At 57.0% G+C, this 17,225-nt stretch overlaps 1 protein-coding gene across 1 annotated transcript; it reads right to left on the reverse strand.

Moving 5' to 3' along the window:
- Positions 1-538: 538 nt before the first annotated feature.
- Positions 539-15,645, reverse strand: RFLNA (refilin A). The gene is made up of 3 exons (XM_052654818.1): positions 15,413-15,645; positions 3,802-3,911; positions 539-2,071 (listed from the first exon to the last, which is right to left on the reverse strand). Exons 1-3 carry the CDS (start codon positions 15,617-15,619, stop codon positions 1,738-1,740), a joined length of 651 nt encoding a protein of 216 aa, XP_052510778.1. The 5' UTR covers positions 15,620-15,645; the 3' UTR covers positions 539-1,737.
- Between the last annotated feature and the right edge of the window lie 1,580 nt (positions 15,646-17,225).

Here is a 17,225-nt window from a genome sequence, read left to right on the forward strand (position 1 = left end):
TTGCAAAGACACCAGCACTCCACTACTCAGAAGAGGACACTATCCTAAGCTGCTGAATGCCCTCCTCATTCACAATCCAAAGACGTGGACCAGATAGATGGGGAGAAGATGTAACATGGTCAAGACCTGCTTTGCAGAGGCAGCACGGGCCCTTCTCCAGGGATACAGCCAGCTCTGGGGGTCTGTGGGTGTTGAGGGCTGGCATACGGTGTGGCAAAGCATGGGAGCATCAAATATTCAGATTGCCGGGACTTTCTTTGGAATCACCCCCAGACCAGGTCCCAGCGTGGGGCCTGGGCCTCTGCATTAATTTCCTAGCTCCTAGGTGGAGCTGGTGCACCCTGAAGCTGTCTATGGGGAAAGGGGTGCTAGCATAGGGCTCTGACCCTTCCGAGTGTCTTCTTGTCCACTGTGAGCAGCTGGGAGGGACCATGGGCCTGTGAATACCACCCCCTCCCAGGGAATCCAAAGGTCCTGGAAGCACGGAAGAGGGAACCTCTTTGAATTTGCACATTTTATTAAGATAATCAGTCATTCCTTAAGTTATTTCTTTGTTAATCAGAAAGCATCTTTGTGGAGAGACCATGCACAGTCTGTATAGTTATATAAAAATACATCAGTCACCTTGCCTCTCCTGAATGTGAGCTCCAAGTTGCCCTTCTCCCCAGCGAGGGGGCTAAACCCCATCGTAGGGGGGAGGCCAGGGGAATGTCGGGGTAGCCCCCACCTAAGGGTCCAGTCTGAGGGCATCTCTGGCCACACTGGGGGGCTTTGGGTCACTGGTGCCGAGCAGCCCCAGGTCGTGGCTCCAGCCCCCACGTGTCCTGGCTCTTCCCAGGAGCACGGGGCTCTCACGTCTTCCTCCCTGACCTTGCGTGTATGCAGTGAGCCAGCCCTACAGCACCAGCCATTGCCGAGTCATCGCTGTAGGAGGGAAAGGCCTGAGCGAGGGCAGCCGGGCCCCACAGAGTCTCTTTAAGCTGACGGCTGTCGGGTGCTGGTGGTCATTTCCAAGAGCTTAGATGCCTCCCCTTGGCACCTGGCTCAAGGGCTCTGATGTTCCCGAGTCCTGGTCCTGAAGGCGTCCGCGGACGGGTTAGCAGTCTGCCCTGCGGGTGAGGCTCTGGACATGGAGCTGAAAGGCTGCGGTGCAGACGGGCTGGACCCTCCATCCTCTGCCCTGGGGCACGGGCACCGGGACAGCGTGGGCAGGGCTCCTCCTGGCGGCTCCCCAAACACAGCCCACTCTGGCCCTGGCATCGGCATCCAACTTTAGCCCAGTCTCCTGGCCCACCATCCGCCGGAGGTTGCCGGGCTATGGCTCTGGGGGCTAAGCTGCGTGCATTTATTTGAAAGGCTCGCTTTGGAAACAGCCTCCTCCAGGGCTGCCGGGTGTCTGAATGGCCCCCTTCTTTCCTTCTGTGCAGCCAAGGCTGGGATGCCTCCATCCTGCCGATGCTCGGGGTGACCTCGCCTCAGGGGCAGCCAAGGACGCGTGCCTTCTTCTCTCCATTGCTGCCTATCTACCTGCCCCCGCCCCCTGCTCCTCCGAGAGCCAGGCCCAAGCTGCCTCCCCAAATAGGTGCTGATAAAATAGATGTGTTTATTGGGTGAGTCCCAGCGGCCAGGGTAAACACAGCCTGGGGTCCCTCTCAATAGCGGAGTCCATCCTCTGGCCACCCCAGGGATGGCCCTGGTTTGCCGCCAATGCCACCACCACCCGGGCCGGGCTGCGGGTCAGAGTGGCGCAGGGCCCAGGAGGCCGGGCCCGGGGCGCGGGCACAGCTGCAGCTGCACGCTGGCAGTGAACCAGCAGCGGGGCTGGCCCAGACTGAGGTGCAGGGTGGTGCGGAAGGAGTTGCTGGCGCACTTGGGGAAGATGATGGTGGTGCTGCGGAAGCGCAGGGCGCGGGGTCGCGGCTCCAGGGTCAGCTGGCTGCGGTAGTTGCGCCAAGTGCAGTTGGGGGCGGCCACGATCGTCTCACTGTAGGCCGTGACCGTGGGCACCGGAGCGTAGAAGACCTTGTCCCGGAAGTGCTTCTCCGATGCGTACTTGACCTCAGAATTGCAGCTGGTGGAAGGAAGGACAGGGGTGAGCTCAGGGCCAGGCAGTCAGGTCACGATCAGAGGGCAAGGTGAACATGGAGCAGCCTGGGCTCTTGCAAAATGTCAAGGTCAAAAGGACAAAGAAGGGACCCTGCCGACTCAAAGAAGACTCAAGAAATGGGCCAACTACCTGCCATACGTGCCCCTGGCGGATCCTGGACTGGGATTAAACATAGGCTATAAAAGGACATCTGGGGACAATGGGCGGAATTGGACTAGGCAGTGGTCGTGTTTTTAGCTTTCGCTGGTCCGATTTTGGCAAGCAGACCGTCATTATGTGAGAGGATGACCCTGTTCTCAGGAAGGACACCGGCCGGAGTTATTTAGAGGTTCGAGGTCAGGATGTCGTCATCCTCCTCTCAAACAGGTCTGAAAAAATGCTTTGTTTATGTAGAATGAGTGAGAGTGTGTGGATGCTCAAGTCAGTGAGGGCAATATGGAAACAACAAGGAGTCAGTTCAGCCGGGGCCCCCTATACTCTTCCTGCAACTTTCTTTACATCTGAAATTTTATCAAAGTAAGCTCCCCAGAGTAGCGTCGGCTCCTCTAGATGAGTGAGCCCCTCGCGCTGCCCCGTGCTGAGTCGCTCAGTCCTGTCTGACTCTGCGACCCCACAGACTGCAGCCCGCCAGGCTCCTCTGTCCGTGGGATTCTCCAGGCAAGAATACCGGAGTGGGTTGCCATGCCCTCCTCCAGGGGTGACCCCCTCACGAGTGGCCAGCTGCTCAGCATCCCCCAGCTCTGCTCCCAGATCATCACACTGGAAGGTAAAGCTGTGGGGAGCGGGGGCTTCACCTGTCTCCTTCCCCACCGGATCCTACAGGTGATCCACGGGGGGAGGGAAGCAGACTCCCAAGAGCCCAGGCAGCCCGCAACCACCCTGGCTGGGGCCTCTGATAATAAAAACTAAAAAGGAGAACTTTGGGGGCAGAAAATTCTTTAAAGTAGACCCGTTTGTCTCCTGGGAACATATCCAGAGCTGGAGGAGCAGGAGGCAGAGGGTCCCACATCCCTGACCAGGCTAGAGTGATGTGAACAAATCCATCTGAGCATGCCATGGATACGGGGGCTAGACCCACAGACCTCAGACTGCACCTTCTGGAAGCCTGAGCCCCAGAAGCCCTCTCAGGAGGGCAGACGGCTGGAGAAAAGCACCTGAGGGGGTGGGGTTATTGTTCAGTTGTGTCTGACTCTTTGTGACCCCACGGACTGCAGCACGCCAGGCTTCCCTGTCCTTCACTATCTCCCAGAGCTTGCTCAAGCTCGTGCCCATCGAGTCGGTGATGCCATCCAGCCATCTCATCCTCTGTCGCCCCCTTCTCCTGCCCTCAGTCTTTCCCAGCATCAGGGTCTTTGGTTCCCTTAGCTCAGCAGTGCAGGTGCCACTTGAGATGCCCTGTGATGGGAGGGCACCTAATACACTTCTGGGCAATGGCTCCTTGGGGGATAAAGGGGAAAATTTATAATAACAATCAGCCAGGTTGGGGGTAAAGGGCCTGGGACGGGGAGATGAAGGGTGTGGACAGTAAGGGCCGCAGAGTCTCTCCAAGTCACAGCCATGCCTCCTCGGGGAGCATCACCCAGAAGGGCTGCCTAAAGCGAGGGGAACCTGCCGAAACCCTCAGCCTGGCCCCCCACCCATCCCACCCCACCCCACCCCACCCCACCCCTACCCAGCCCAGCAGCCCCACTCACCGGATCTCCGGTGTGGGTTCTGGGTTCACCTCAATGCTCTCCCCAAAGAACACAGGCAGCATCCGGGGCCTCATCTCTCGTGCCGGGGTGCTCGGGGGGTGGGCAGGGGGCTGTGGGGAGAGCCAGGGACGCAGGGTCACGTGAGCAGCCCTTCAGCACTACAGCCTCAGCTCCCTGATGGACACAAGAGGAGCTCCCCATACCCTTCCAGTCCTGGCTTTCCTGGAAGCCTGCTTCTGCGGGGTCCATCAGGAAGCCCACCCCAGCGTCCCTCTGTGGAATCCAAGCACTCTGATGCCCACTCACCCACTGGCCTGCCCCCCCCACCACCAACCACCTGGTTCTCAGGCGTCACTATAAGGGGACATGGCCATGGCCTCTTTCTACAGTGCCCAGGCCACCTAAGCCCCAAGAGCCAGGCTCAGAGCCCTGTAGAACTGAAGCCCCTGAGCCCAAGCCTCGTGAGCTGCCCCCCGGGGTGACATGGCAGGACGGAGCTCTGCGATGGGCTGAAAACCGCACTCATCAAGGCAAGAGTTTCCAGCCCTTCTTGGTGCATGGCTGTAGGTCCCTCATTCCAGTCCTTCACAAGATCCTCTCTGGCCTCACCTGGACGAGGGATCACAGCAGTGGACACTCTTCGAGCATGAGCTGCACCAGGCACTGCTCTGAGCCCCCCGTGTACCCATTCATTCACTGAATGGGACGGAGCTGTACTAGCATCCGTGTTATATAGATGCTAAAACTGAACCCCAGAGTGGCCAAGTAACTTGCCTGAGGCCACACAGCGAGGAAGGGGCAGAGCTGGTGGCCTAGCTGCCAAGCCTGTGCCCTCGCCCATGTTCCCCCACTGCCTCTCAATGCCCACAAGACCGGTGCTGTAGCCCCAAGACCTAACCTGTCACCCCGTGCTCAGAGCAAGCTTGCCCTCATGCACAGGATCTCAGAGCCGCCCATCCAGGCCCATATCCAGCTAGCCTTGGCCACGTCCCAGGCTGCTTCTGCGCTTTGGCTTATGCTGTTCTCGGTACTGGGAACGTCCTTTCCTTTCTCTCTGACTTGGTCTAAGGCGACAACTCAGAAACCAGCTTCCTGTCTTCCCAAACATCCTCTGTGGGGTCCCTGGAGCTCCCACCTGCTGGTCTCCATGCTGCGACCCCTTTGTGTGTCTGTCACCCCCAGGCCATGAGCACCTTAAGATTCAGGACCAGAGGCCCACTCTATGCCCAGTGCCTGGCACCTTTCAGACCCCGTGCTATCCAAAGGCAGGACCTCACATGCAAAGCAGCACCCTGCTCCCCCACACACTTGTTAGCCCCTGAGCTAGCCCCATGCCTGTCTTTTAATCTGCTATCTGCCTGTGGATGTGGTCACCGAAGCCGCCTCCTCAGCTGATCACAGTGTCCGCAGAATACAGGCCGATGAAGGACCACAGGAAGAAAATACCCAAGACTTGGACAAACAAGGGGTTCCCCACAGGCCCCCAGCAGCTGTCCTCAGGGTGGTCCCATCTCTCCTTGGCTGGGCGTGGCAGGTAGAATAATGTCTCCCAAAATGTGAGGTCCTAATGCGCAGTTCCCGGGAATGTGCAAACTTACAGGGCAAAAGGGACTTTGTAGGTGTGATTAAGGATCTTGAGATGGGAAGACTGTCATGGAGTACCCCATGTCCACCCCACCCCCCATCATCACAATGGTCCTTATAAGTGAAAGAGGGAGGGAGCAGGGCAGAGTCAGAAAGATTGAGGACATTACCCTGCTGTCTTAAGGATGGAGGATGGGACCACCAGCCAAGGAACATGGGTGGGAAAGGCAAGGATTCTCCTTGAAGGAGAATCCCCTAGAAGGTGGGAAAGGCAAGGATTCTCGCCTAGAGTAGAAGGTGGGAAAGGCAAGGATTCTCCCCTAGAGTAGAAGGTGGGAAAGGCAAGGATTCTGCCCTAGAGTAGAAGGTGGGAAAGGCAAGGATTCTCCCCTAGAGTAGAAGGTGGGAAAGGCAAGGATTCTCCCCTAGAGTAGAAGGTGGGAAAGGCAAGGATTCTCCCCTAGAGTAGAAGGTGGGAAAGGCAAGGATTCTCCCCTAGAGTAGAAGGTGGGAAAGGCAAGGATTCTGCCTAGAGTATTTGGAAAGAACATGTGGGTGTGTGCTCATTCGCTTCAGTTGTGCCCGACTCTATGCGACCCTATAGACTGTAGCCTGCCAGTCTCCTCTGTCCAGGCAAGAATACCGGAGAGGGTTGCCACGCCCTCCTCCAGGGGATCTTCCCAACCCAGGGATCGAACCTGCACCTCTGAGGTCTCCTGCTTTGGCAGGCAGGTTCTTTACCACTGGCGCCAGCTGGGAAGCCCCCAGAGAGGATGCCTTGCCCAAATCCTTGCTTTTATTAATAGCCTGTGAGACCCATTGTAGACGGCTGGCCTTTGGAACTGTGAGGTATCCTTTGCATTTATTCTGATTTTGCTTATTTTTGACTGTGCCGGGCCTTTCTCACAGCACACGCGCTCTTCGGTGGCCTCAGTCTTCTCCAGTTGTGGCGCATGGGCTTGGTTGCCTGACGGCATGTGGGATCTTAGCTCCCTGACCAAGGATAGAACCCACGTCCCCTGCATTGGTAGGCAGATTCTTAACCACTGGACCACCAGGGAAGTCCCTGGAACTGTGAGCTATCGAGTCCGAGTTGTTTCAAGCCACTATGTGTGTAGCCATTTGTTAGAGCAGCGATAGGGGGCTAACACATCACGTGACCTGGCAAGCAACTCCCCACTCGGGGTTGCAGCCTCCTGGTCCCCACAGTGGGGTGACAGGAGCACCTGCCTCACGGGCCGTAGTGAGGACTGCAGGATTCAAAGTGCGTAAATGAGTGGGACTGTGCCTGGCACTGAGCAAGCTCTGTGTAAGTGTGGGCTTGTATTCAGAATGCTTTTCATAAAGGGTCAGGAGGCAGGGGTGAGTGGTCCTCTCCAGAGAGAGGTCAATCCACACCCCCTTTTTAAGCTTGAGACAACCCTGCTCTGACCTGCCAGAAGCAAGCATGCATCATTCAAGAGATTTAAGTTTAAATATAAAATAGTGATGGGAATTCCCAGGTGGTCCAGTGGTTAAGATTCCACACTCACTGCCGAGGGCCCCAGTTCAGTCCCTGGTTGGGGAACTAAGATCCCACAAGCTATGCAGTACAGTCAAAATTTTAAAGAAAGAAAATAATTTTTTAAAGTGACAAGATTTTAGAACTTTGGGTGTTCTCCATGGCTCTGTGAACTCAGCACTGACCTCAGCTATAAAACTCCATGACTTGATGTTCGTAAAAACCATACTCTCTCCCTGCAAGACTCTCTGAAAGTATGAAAGTGAGCATGTTAGTCGTTCAGTCGTTTCTGACTCTTGGCGACTCTACGGACTGTAGCCCACCAGGCTCCTCTGTTCATGGGATTCTCCAGGCAAGAATACTGGAGTGGTGAGCCATTCCTTATCTGAAGTATGGCACTCCCCCAAATGTGTGCAGTGGTTTGCTGAGCACCTACTGTGTGCCGAACACCTACTTTGCACCAGATCCTGTGTGGGTTGGATGAATCACAGTGCCTCCCAGGATTCGTCTCGTGGGACAGAAGAGGAGAGAGGAAGATGCAGGCATGCAAGGGGCTGTGGATACGGGTGCTAAGGTTTTTGGTGGCATCTCTAGGTGGAAGGGTAGAGGGAGGAAGGGGTAGCCTGCTACTGGTTTTCATCACCTACCACCCCCCACGCCCCCACCCCCCCCCCCGCCCCACCCCCACTCCCCACCCCTATGAAAGAACAGTTCCTAAGCTCAGAAGCAGAGAGTACTTCTTTGGGAGGTAATGAAGAACCAGGTACCACCATCCCTCTCAGGTTCACTCAAGCCTCCTAATGAGAGCTGAGTTCATGTTTGGGGCCCCATTCTGGCCAGATTTCACTCCCTGACTGGCTGCCAACAGAGGGAACTAGGCTGACTTTACAGGCTGGGCCAGGAAGCTGGCACTCTGGGCATCATTGTCCCGAGGGCCCCGGTGAAAAACAGCTAAAATCCGTCCCACCCAGGAGTGCCATACAAGAGCTGGGGGAAGCTACTGAAAACCCAGACGGAGGCTGGCATCCAGGGACCTGGGCCACAGGACAGCTGCAGGCCACCCCCACAGGGTTCTAGGGGCCCGTGCAGCTCCTAGGTGCCCCACAGCTGCCTGCCTGGCCCCAGAAGCTTGGGGCTCAGTCTTGCAGCTACAGTGGCGGGCCAGGAAGGCAAGCCACCGACCTTGCAAAAGCAGCTCACCCAATCCCCCACCCCAGCCCCCGGACACCCCCATGGGAGCCACCAGGGTGAGGGCAGGCTGTGGAGAGGGTTGGGGCACACAGGCCCAGGGGACCTTTGCTGCTGCACCTGCTCGCCTGGCCAGGCCACGTGGAACGAAGAACACTCCCAGGCACCTTGCTCCCCTCACAACTCCCCAACCCCGGGGGCAGCCACAGGCCAGCTTGTTCCCCTAAAGGCCCAGGTGCTTGCTCCACTATGAAGAGGACCCACTGAGAGACGCCTGCGCCCAGGGAACCTGCACACTGTGCCTCAGTTTGTCCATCTGTACAATGGGATTATGCCATTTGTGAAGCCCACAGTCCGGGGTACCCAGGTGCAGGCTGGTTAGTGTCCCCTTGAAGCCCTGGGGGGCAGGGCCAGAGGAAAAGCAGCTGAGACTCCGGGGCAGAGGAGCGGAGAGGCTGAAGGCTGGATCCCCATCTCCCAGACACCACGCCCTCCACCCTAGGATAGTAACACAGTTGGACCAGCCCCCAACTCCTTCTGGGCACCAGAAGAGCCCCATTCTAGCCTGGGGAGGGGGCTGGCCTGGCTCCCTGGTCTCCTGGGCAGGCAGGGCATCTGCGTGGGGACCAGGGAGGACTTCAGAGAAAGCAGGACCCAGAGAGCAGTGAGTCGCGGCTGCCCTCTGCCCTCCAGGCCCCACCTGCCTCGCCCAGTGATTCATGTGCGAGGATAAATACTGGAGGTAAAAATACACATGGGCGTCTGGAGCGCTGCCGTCTCTGGCTGCTGTACACAGCACGGCCCCAGGACAGCAACGAAAGATACGTGCTGCTGGGCTGTGAGGGCTCTGTGCCGTGTGGTGACAGCCCAGCCTGACCGGGGGTCCCAGCCCGGCTGGCGGGGACAGCTAGGGGCAGCACAGGGGCGTTTGTCCCCAGGCTGGGTGTCCCACAGCGGCCCCTCACCTGCCACTGCATGGAACGTGGCTAGAGCCACGTGTGTCCCATGAAACTTTCTGCTCAGCCAGGGGGTATCAAGCCCCCATCAGTGGAGAGCAAGTGGCAGGAGGAAGGGTCCAGGGAGACCCCACACTGGCGTGGGGGCGGGGCACCCTCATCAAAGCCATGGGGAACCTTTGTGAGGGCTGAAATGGACCTTCCCAAGGCTGCTGACCTACCTGGTGGCCACGGTTTCTACTACGATCAGAATTAAACTGATGATCTTCAGCATGTTTGGGGAGTTGAGACCAAAAGCTCCCATGGTGGGCTATGGTGGACGGTAGCCTTCACCCATGAGGAAAGCGATTCAAGAAGGGGTTATTTATGCCCCAAGAATCCTCATCCTTTTTATGAAAGGCCTTGGGGATTGGTGGTCAATTCTAGGTTGGTGTGGGAAGGGGCGGCAGCAGGGGCAGGAGGCTCCCAAAGGCTAGTTGCACAACACAGAACAACAGAGGAGGTGAGCGGGGCCAGGCTGGGGAGCCAAGGGGACCCCAAACGGTCCAGGGGCTGACACTCAGAGAGTGAACCTGAGCCAAGCTATAGAGCACAGGTCAGAGGCGGGGCTGAAGGACAGGCCTGCTCCCCAAGACAAGTGACCAGAGGGGCCCAAGCGACAGGAGGGTGCTGGCTTGGCTTGTGACCCCCACAAACGTATAAGTGTGTGTGTGAGTCACTCAGTCCTGTCCGACTCTCAGCGACCCCATGGACTGTGTGTAGCCCACCAGGCTCCTATGTCCATAGAATTCTCCAGGCAAGAATATTGGAGTGGGTTGCCATGCCCTTCTCGAGAAGATCTTCCCAACCCAGGAATTGAACCCTGGTCTCCTACATTGCAGGCAGATTCTTTACCGTCTGAGCCACCAGGGAAGCCCCCACAAAAGTATGGTCATATCTTACTTTCTGGGACCTGGGGGTGTGACCCTCCTTGGAAATAGGGTCTTTAAGTAAGGAAAATCAAGTTAAGATGAGGTCCCACTGGGTGGGGGTGGGGCCTGATTCAATACAGCTGGGGTCCTTATAAAAAGAGGGAGCTTTGGACACGGGATATACAGAGGGAAGAAAGTCCCTGGGGATGGTGGCGTGTGTCTACAAGCCGAGGCACACTGAGGCTGGCAGTCACCACCAGAAGCTGGGACAGGCACATGAATGGGTTCTTCCCTAGAACCTCTGGAGGGACGGTGGACCTGCTGACACCTGGGTCTCAGACTTGTGGCCTCTTTGTACTATATCCCTCCCCTGACAGGGAGGCCAGCAGTCCCAGGGCGAAAAGGACAGACCCATCTCTGGGTGCCCCTCCACCGGGTGCCACTTTCCCAGGATGGTGGCTCCTGATCGCTCCCTCACCCCCAGAGCACTTGGCAGGGCGAGGGCCTATTTATCTTCTTTTCACACTAAGGCTCCAGGTGGAGCTTCTCAGACAGGTGAGCCTTTCACAGAGAAGCGGGTCTGTCAGAGAGGTTGCTGGGTTTCCGCTGGAGGCCACTGTGTCCAGGATTAAGCAGATGGGGGCTGAAAGGAGGCGCCAGGGTTTCTGGCTCCTCACAGCCTTTCTTCCTTCACACAGGCTCCTCCCTCCGTGGGCTGACACACCCGGTTCTCTTCCCTTGACCCTGCTTAGGCAACTGTGCTGGTCAAGGACACACCTGTGGGCCTGCTAGGGGGCCAGGAGGCTGACCCTGTCTTCACAGTCCGCCATACACCTAACCTTCCATTTTTCTCTTCATTTGTCCATCTGCTCGTCTGTCCGTCCCATTCATCCATCTGTCCATCCACCCATCCATCCGTGTGTCCATCCATCCATCTATTATCCATTGTCCATTCATCCACCCATTTGTCCATCCATCCTTCTCTCCACATATGCATTCATCTGCCCATCCTCCCATCTGTCCATCCATCCATCCATTCATTTGTCCATACCTTCTTTCCAATCTGGACCCTAGTTCCCAGAGAGGGAACTCCCTTCCCTCTCTGCCCTCATCCTTGGTTTCATCAACACAGACCAGAAACAGAAATGAGAAAATCCAAGTGTCCTTGGGTGGAGGGCTCTGGGGGCCCAGCCAAGATCCCAAGAGGCGGCTGTGACCAAGATTTCCAAGAGCTGGGTGGCAGCCCCAGGAAATTTTCAAAGATGGGGCAAAAACAGCCCACTCCCCATCACCAATTCTACCTGGATCTGGCCCCAAGGGCTGCCCTCAGAATCCAGGTCCAGGGAACCAGCACCTCGTTCTTCGGGAAATTCTCCAGCGGGCTACTCAGGAATACACTCGATGTATAAACAGACCCCAGGAGATGAGATGGGGGTGACGGGGCCCACAACACTGGCTGCTAGAGAATCCACATCCGTATCTGAGGGTAGCAGCTCAGACTGCCACCTCTGGTCACAGGGAGGGCGAGCCCTTCATCTGCCACAGGTGGGTAACCTCTCATCTCCCCCACCCCATGGCGGCTGTCCCCTCCCGTGGGCACCCAGAGATCATGACTTGAGATCCCAATGCCATCTGCACTCTCCCTAAGAGCGGTAAAGAGAGGACAGGGCTAGTTGCCCGAACTGCCCAGGCTAACTTGGAGGGGTGGGTATCTGCCACACACACTCACTCAGCCCTCCTGGCAACATAAGCCTCTCCCCCATGATGCCCCCAAAGTCCCCCAGCTCCTTCCAGGCAGCACAGGGAGTCAGGGAGGAAGTACATGGGAGCTGGCGGTCCAGGGCCTGGGAGCTTGAAGGTGGTACAGACGGCTTCTGTCCTGTTTCTGGCTGTATCCCTCAGCGGGCCTGGCTTAAATATTCGAAGGATGAACGCAGCTGACAGGCAGAGCCTGGCTGGCCCAGCAGGCGGCCTTGGCTGTCCCGGTGTCCTGCAAGTGAGCGGGGCCCCACCGCGTGGAGATAAGACCTCCTTCCACCCTCCACAGAGCCTGTTACACACGGGCCCCTCTCAGTCAAGTCTCTGATTTGGGTTTCTAAATTTGGGGGAGTCTGGGAACTCATGAGGCTCTCAAAAAATGAAAATGAAACAGCCACAAGTCCATTCTTAAAAGACCAAATGGAATTTTACTTTCTGGCCTCAGCTGGGTCTACAAGTCCCTGTATTGGCCTTGGCTGGCCTCACTGCGGCAGCTCAACCACGGCGGCTTGCTCCTGCCTCAGGGCCTTTGCGCTGGCCATTGCCTTGGACTGACACACGTCTCAGGCCTATGACCATGAGGGCCACTCTCATTTTTCTGGTTTCCACTGTCACTTCCCTGACCACCCTGTCCACTCGCACCCACCTCTTTAAGGGCACTTAACAGTCGCAAAGAGTCAGACACGACTGAGCGACTGAACTGAACTGAACAGTCCATCCAGCGTTGTATCACGTATTCAAGTTGGTGACTGTCTCTCCCACTAGAATGTCAGTTCCATGGTGGCAGGGACCACCTTTGAACATCTTGTTCACCACTGTATCACCCACGAGCCCCAAAACTGCATGACATACAGTAGGTGCTCAGTAAGTATTGGTGGAATGATTCCCAGATCTTCCTTTGGCTTGAAAATTGCTGGAAATATTACCATCTTTGCTTCAAAGAGTGGGCAAGAAAAAAGAAAAAACCTATGGTCAAGATAGGGTGGTGGTTGGAGGTTCACTCACACCCAGCCTGGTCCCCAGTGCCTTTTAGGTCTTGGGGGGCAGTGTTGCAGCCAGCCAGTTACCCTACATCCATGGGGTACTGTCCAGAAGGTAAGTTTAACTTATTCACAAAAAAGTAGGGGGAGAGGGGACCTCTTTGTAGAGGGTGAGCAAATTTAACATGCACGTCCAGCATGATAAATACGGTGACAAGCCTGTGAGGACCTCAGTGACCTGGGGGTGGGGACAGAACTGCAGCTCACCCCGCCCCCCTCCACCCGCTGGGGCGTGTGGCACCAATGTTGACCGGGAAGGCAGTGCCGGGAACAGGGTGTCAGAACAGAGGTGTCTATCCCAGGCTGAACCCCAGGCCCACACGGGGTGCCAAAGCAAATCCGGCCCTGCGTGGAGTCAGCCTCTTCCTGGGCATTTGAAACTACTGGCTCCAAAATGCAGGAGAAATTTCTGTCCTTTTGTGCAAGATTGGCAGCTGGTATTTTTGCCTACATCTGCTTCTGGGAAACATTCTCAGTGAGTGTGTGTGTGTGAAGTCACTTCGGTCATGTCTGACTCTTTGTGACCCTATGGACTGTAGCCCACCAGGCTCCTCTGTCCCTGGGATTCTCCAGGCAAGAATACCAGAGCGGGTTGCCATTTCCTCCTTCAAGGGATCTTCCCAACCCAGGGATCAAACCCACATCTCTTATGTCTCCTGTGCTGGCTGGCGGGTTCTTTACCACTGGCACCACCTGGGAAGCCCCCCAGTCACCTATACTCCAATAAAAAATTTAAAAATTAAAAATATTAAACAAAAAAATTAAGTATGTTAAAAAAGTTTTTAATAAAATTTTAAAACCCACGCAGATAGTTAATTAGCCACACAGTGAAAAGTAGGATAATGCAAGGTTTAAGTGTAGATGCTCCGGAGCCCAATTTCCTGGGTTCTAATCCAGCAAAGTCACTGACCTCTCTGTGCCTCAGTCTCCCCCTCTGGAAAATGGATCTAACAAGAGCACCAACATACTTCATAGGGATATCATGAAAATGAAATGAGTTGGCAGAAGTAAAGAGCTTTAGGACAGTTCTTAGCACATGGGAAGGCTGTCTAAACACAGATGTCATTACCTGTGCAGACAAAGCCCCAGGTCTTGCCCTCAAGCCAAATTAAAAAGATTAGAGACATAGCTCAGTTCCATATCTGAGAGGGAGGGAGAGGGAGAAATAAAGTCAAGCAGGACAGCCAAGACAAGTAAGCCGGGTGCGCTGTTCCTGTGGCTGCCCCTGGCTGGCGGGAAAAGCATCCAGAAAACCCATAAGGCCAATTCTGGGTGACCCAAAGAGTAAAGGGGAAGCCTGGTTCTCCGCCCCTATCCTCCAAGCCGCACTGTGTAGGACACCAGAGGAACTGAGTCCCAATGCGAGCAGCCCAAATAACCCCCATTCAGCAGTGCCAAGTCTGAGACACTCGTGCAGGAGAGTTGGCGCATTCGGATAACAGGATCAGTTTCACTGCCAACAGCCGGGGTCACACCTATCGATCCCTGGAAGTCCGGAACGCCTCTCCCACCCCCTCACCCACAAAGAGAGAGCAAAGTTCAAATTCAGCACAAAATTTTGGTCTAAGACAGGGGTTTCCCAAACTTTGCTGCACTAGGATCGCCTGGGGAGGTTTTAAAAATCCTGATGTCCAGTTCTCAGCCTCTAATAAATCAAATGAGAATATCTCGAAGTACGAGGTGGGTATGGGAATTTTTTTTTCTTTTTTTAATCTCCCAGAGGTTCCCATGTCCTCCCAAGTTTGGAACCCACTGGAGCAAAGGACAAGGGAGACACCAGCGACATTCCTGTCTGTAGGCGGGAGGCGGGATAGCCATTCCTTTCGGTTCTGGGGAGATTTTCCAATGAGCGGGATGCATTTACTGCCTTGTGAGGGACCAAGCACTGCCGGGGGCCCCAGGAAAGTGCTGCCAGGCTGGAGTCGTGCTAGTACACCCGTTAAAGCATGCAGAGAACTGCAAGAACGGGGAGATGCCACCCAGACTGCGAGCAGCCTCCAGATCTCAGTTTGTCATTCCTCAAATCAGAAGGCACCCAATCCCGCCCGCTTGGCTCCCGCCTGCCGGGGACGGGGTGGGGTGGGGGGGAACCCAGTCTCAGCCCAGCCACCAAGCGGGGAGACCCTGGCAGTCCACCTGAAGGTCCCACCGCCTCTGGCAAGAGGTAAAACTCTTGCGCCTCTGGACCTGGGGTTCCAGCCTTCCCCAGGCACCGCCTCAACTCCACGTCAACATCCCTCAAAATCCTGAGGAGGAAGGGTTCCTGTCTGGGTTTGGTTAAAAAAAAAAAAAAAGGCTTTCATGTTGGCAGCACAAGGGGAACAGTAAACAGGGAACCTGGGTCCATTGCTGCAGCCTGGGGCTCCAGCTCACCTCTGGGAAGCCAACCTCTTGGAGAATTTCAGACGGTCCTCACCCCCTGTTCTTTTACTGCTGACAATAAGACTCCCTGGAGAGGCCGGCAGCCAGGGAGACATCTGCAGGGACCAGGCTGGCCCACCCCCACCTAGGCGCCTCGATCCCCACCTGGGGAGCATGGCTGTCACTTGGGACACCTTCTTGGCTGGGGGGATGCCGGGATGAACCTAGGCCCGGCTCCTGAAGTACCCCGTCTCCTTGGCGGGTTGTGGGGGCAGGCACTGCCCCCCTTTCTGCCCGAAGGTGCGTGCTTACCGCTCTGGCCTCGCCGGGTCCGGGGGCCTCAGAGGAGGCGCCGGCGCCCCCCGCGCGGGCGTCAAGGATGCCAGGCGCCAACGAGTAGAAGGGCGGGCTGGGGCTGGGGCTGGGGGGTAGCCCGGAGTCGGGGCTGTCCAGCACACCCTCCCGGCTCTTCTCCTTGAGGCTCTCCTCCATGCCCTGCAGATGCAGGTGGCCCACCATGTCTGGGGGGCGCGGGGCGCAGGCCCCCGGCTCCTCGGGGGGCTCCTCCACCGCGCTCCGGGGCCCGGGGCGGGCGGGCTGGCGGCGGCGGCGGGGCGAGGGCTGCGCGCGCCCGGGACCTGCAGGCAGAGCCGAGGGGCGGTGCGTCAGGCCCCGGGGCTCCCAGAGCCCCCGGGTTCCCCGACCGGCCGGGCCGTGCGCGCCGCGTCCAGGAGGGGCCGGCGGTCGGGCGCCCGGCTCTGCGCGCTCGGGACGGCCGCCTCGCCGCGCTGCCACGCCGGGCCTGCCGCCCGTCCGCCGCCGCTGGCCGCGCTCCAGCCACGCCGGGCCCGGCCTCGTCTCTGCGCTCCACCGCCCGCGGCCCGGCCCAGCCCGAGGCGCACGCCGCCGCGAGGCCCTCTCCGCACCTTCCCGGCCGCGCCTCCTTTTCTAGGCGCCTCCTCCTCCCTCCTCTCCTCCTCCCGGCCCACCCCGCCTGCGGCCTCCTCCGCGGTGGGCAACCGCCCCGGCCGGCGCCTCCACCAGCCCGCGCCCGGGGGACTGCACAGCTCGACGTTATGTGTGTTTTAGTCGCTCAGTCGTGTCTGACTTTGTACGACCCCATGGCCTGTAGCCAGCCAGGCTCCTCTGTCCATGGGGATTCTCCAGGCAAGAACAGTGGAGTGGGTTGCCATCCCAGCTCCAGCGGATCTTCCCAACCCAGGGATTGAACCCAGGTCTCCTGCATTGCAGGTAGATTCCTTACCATCTGAGCTACCTGAGAAGCCCTACAAGCCTCCGGAATAAACACCCCAGTGGCAGCACTAGGGGGTGATTCATGGGGTCCTCAAGCCATCCTAAGTAACATCTGTAGTAGTAGTCGTGTCTGATGTGACTGTTCGAGGTTTCCTCCCGCTCACTAAAGTCCCAATAAAAGAATCTTCAGAGATCTCTGTTTTAGAAAGTCTGTAACTTACAATGGAAGGGGCAAAAACAAGATGCTTAAACGCTCACCAGGCTTCAAGACCTGTTCCTTGGCTCCTCTCTTTCCAACGAAACTGTCCACCCCTCTGTTTGTTTACCTTCTAAGATAGGAACCAGTGGCCAGGGGCACTTGTGTCTCCATTATCGATCATACAAGGCCAACACACTGAGCCTTTGGAAGTGGACATCACTGAGTGAAAATGGGGCTGGGGGAGGTGACCGGGAGATTAGAATTATGTCCTGACTCCTCCAGCATTTTGCTGGGTGCCTAGTTTCTTCCCAGGCTTCCCTGGTGGCTCAGAGGGTAAAGCGTCTGCCTGCAATGCAGGAGACCTGGGTTTGATCCCTGGGTTGGGAAGATCCCCTGGAGAAGGAAATGGCAACCCACTCCAGTATTCTTGCCTGGAATCCCATGGACAGAAGAGCCTGGTGGGCTACAGTCCACGGGATCGCAAAGAGTCGGACATGACTGAGCGACTTCACTTTCACTTTAGTTTCTTCCAAGCAGGTTCTTGCTCGCTGACAAAGGTCTCACCCGTCTTTCCCCTGTTTTCCTTCCTTTCTTGCTTCTCTTTCTTCAGGTGACTGACAAAGGGGTCCTTACATTTCCAGCTCCCACCCACCCATCTACCCACACAGATAC

This window comes from Budorcas taxicolor, chromosome 17 (genome assembly GCF_023091745.1).
Source record: "Budorcas taxicolor isolate Tak-1 chromosome 17, Takin1.1, whole genome shotgun sequence".
NCBI lineage: Eukaryota > Metazoa > Chordata > Mammalia > Artiodactyla > Bovidae > Budorcas > Budorcas taxicolor.

What these genes read in the sequence shown, in the direction of transcription:
- RFLNA (XM_052654818.1), bottom strand. Translation starts at nt 15,619, where the DNA reads ATGGTGGGCCACCTGCATCTGCAGGGCATGGAGGAGAGCCTCAAGGAG. An exon ending in GACCCGGCGAGGCCAGAGCG is followed by an intron (nt 3,912 to 15,412) that starts GTAAGCACGCAC and finishes CTCTCCCCACAG; the next exon opens with CCCCCTGCCCACCCCCCGAG. An exon ending in GAACCCACACCGGAGATCCG is followed by an intron (nt 2,072 to 3,801) that starts GTGAGTGGGGCT and finishes TCCTTCCACCAG; the next exon opens with CTGCAATTCTGAGGTCAAGT.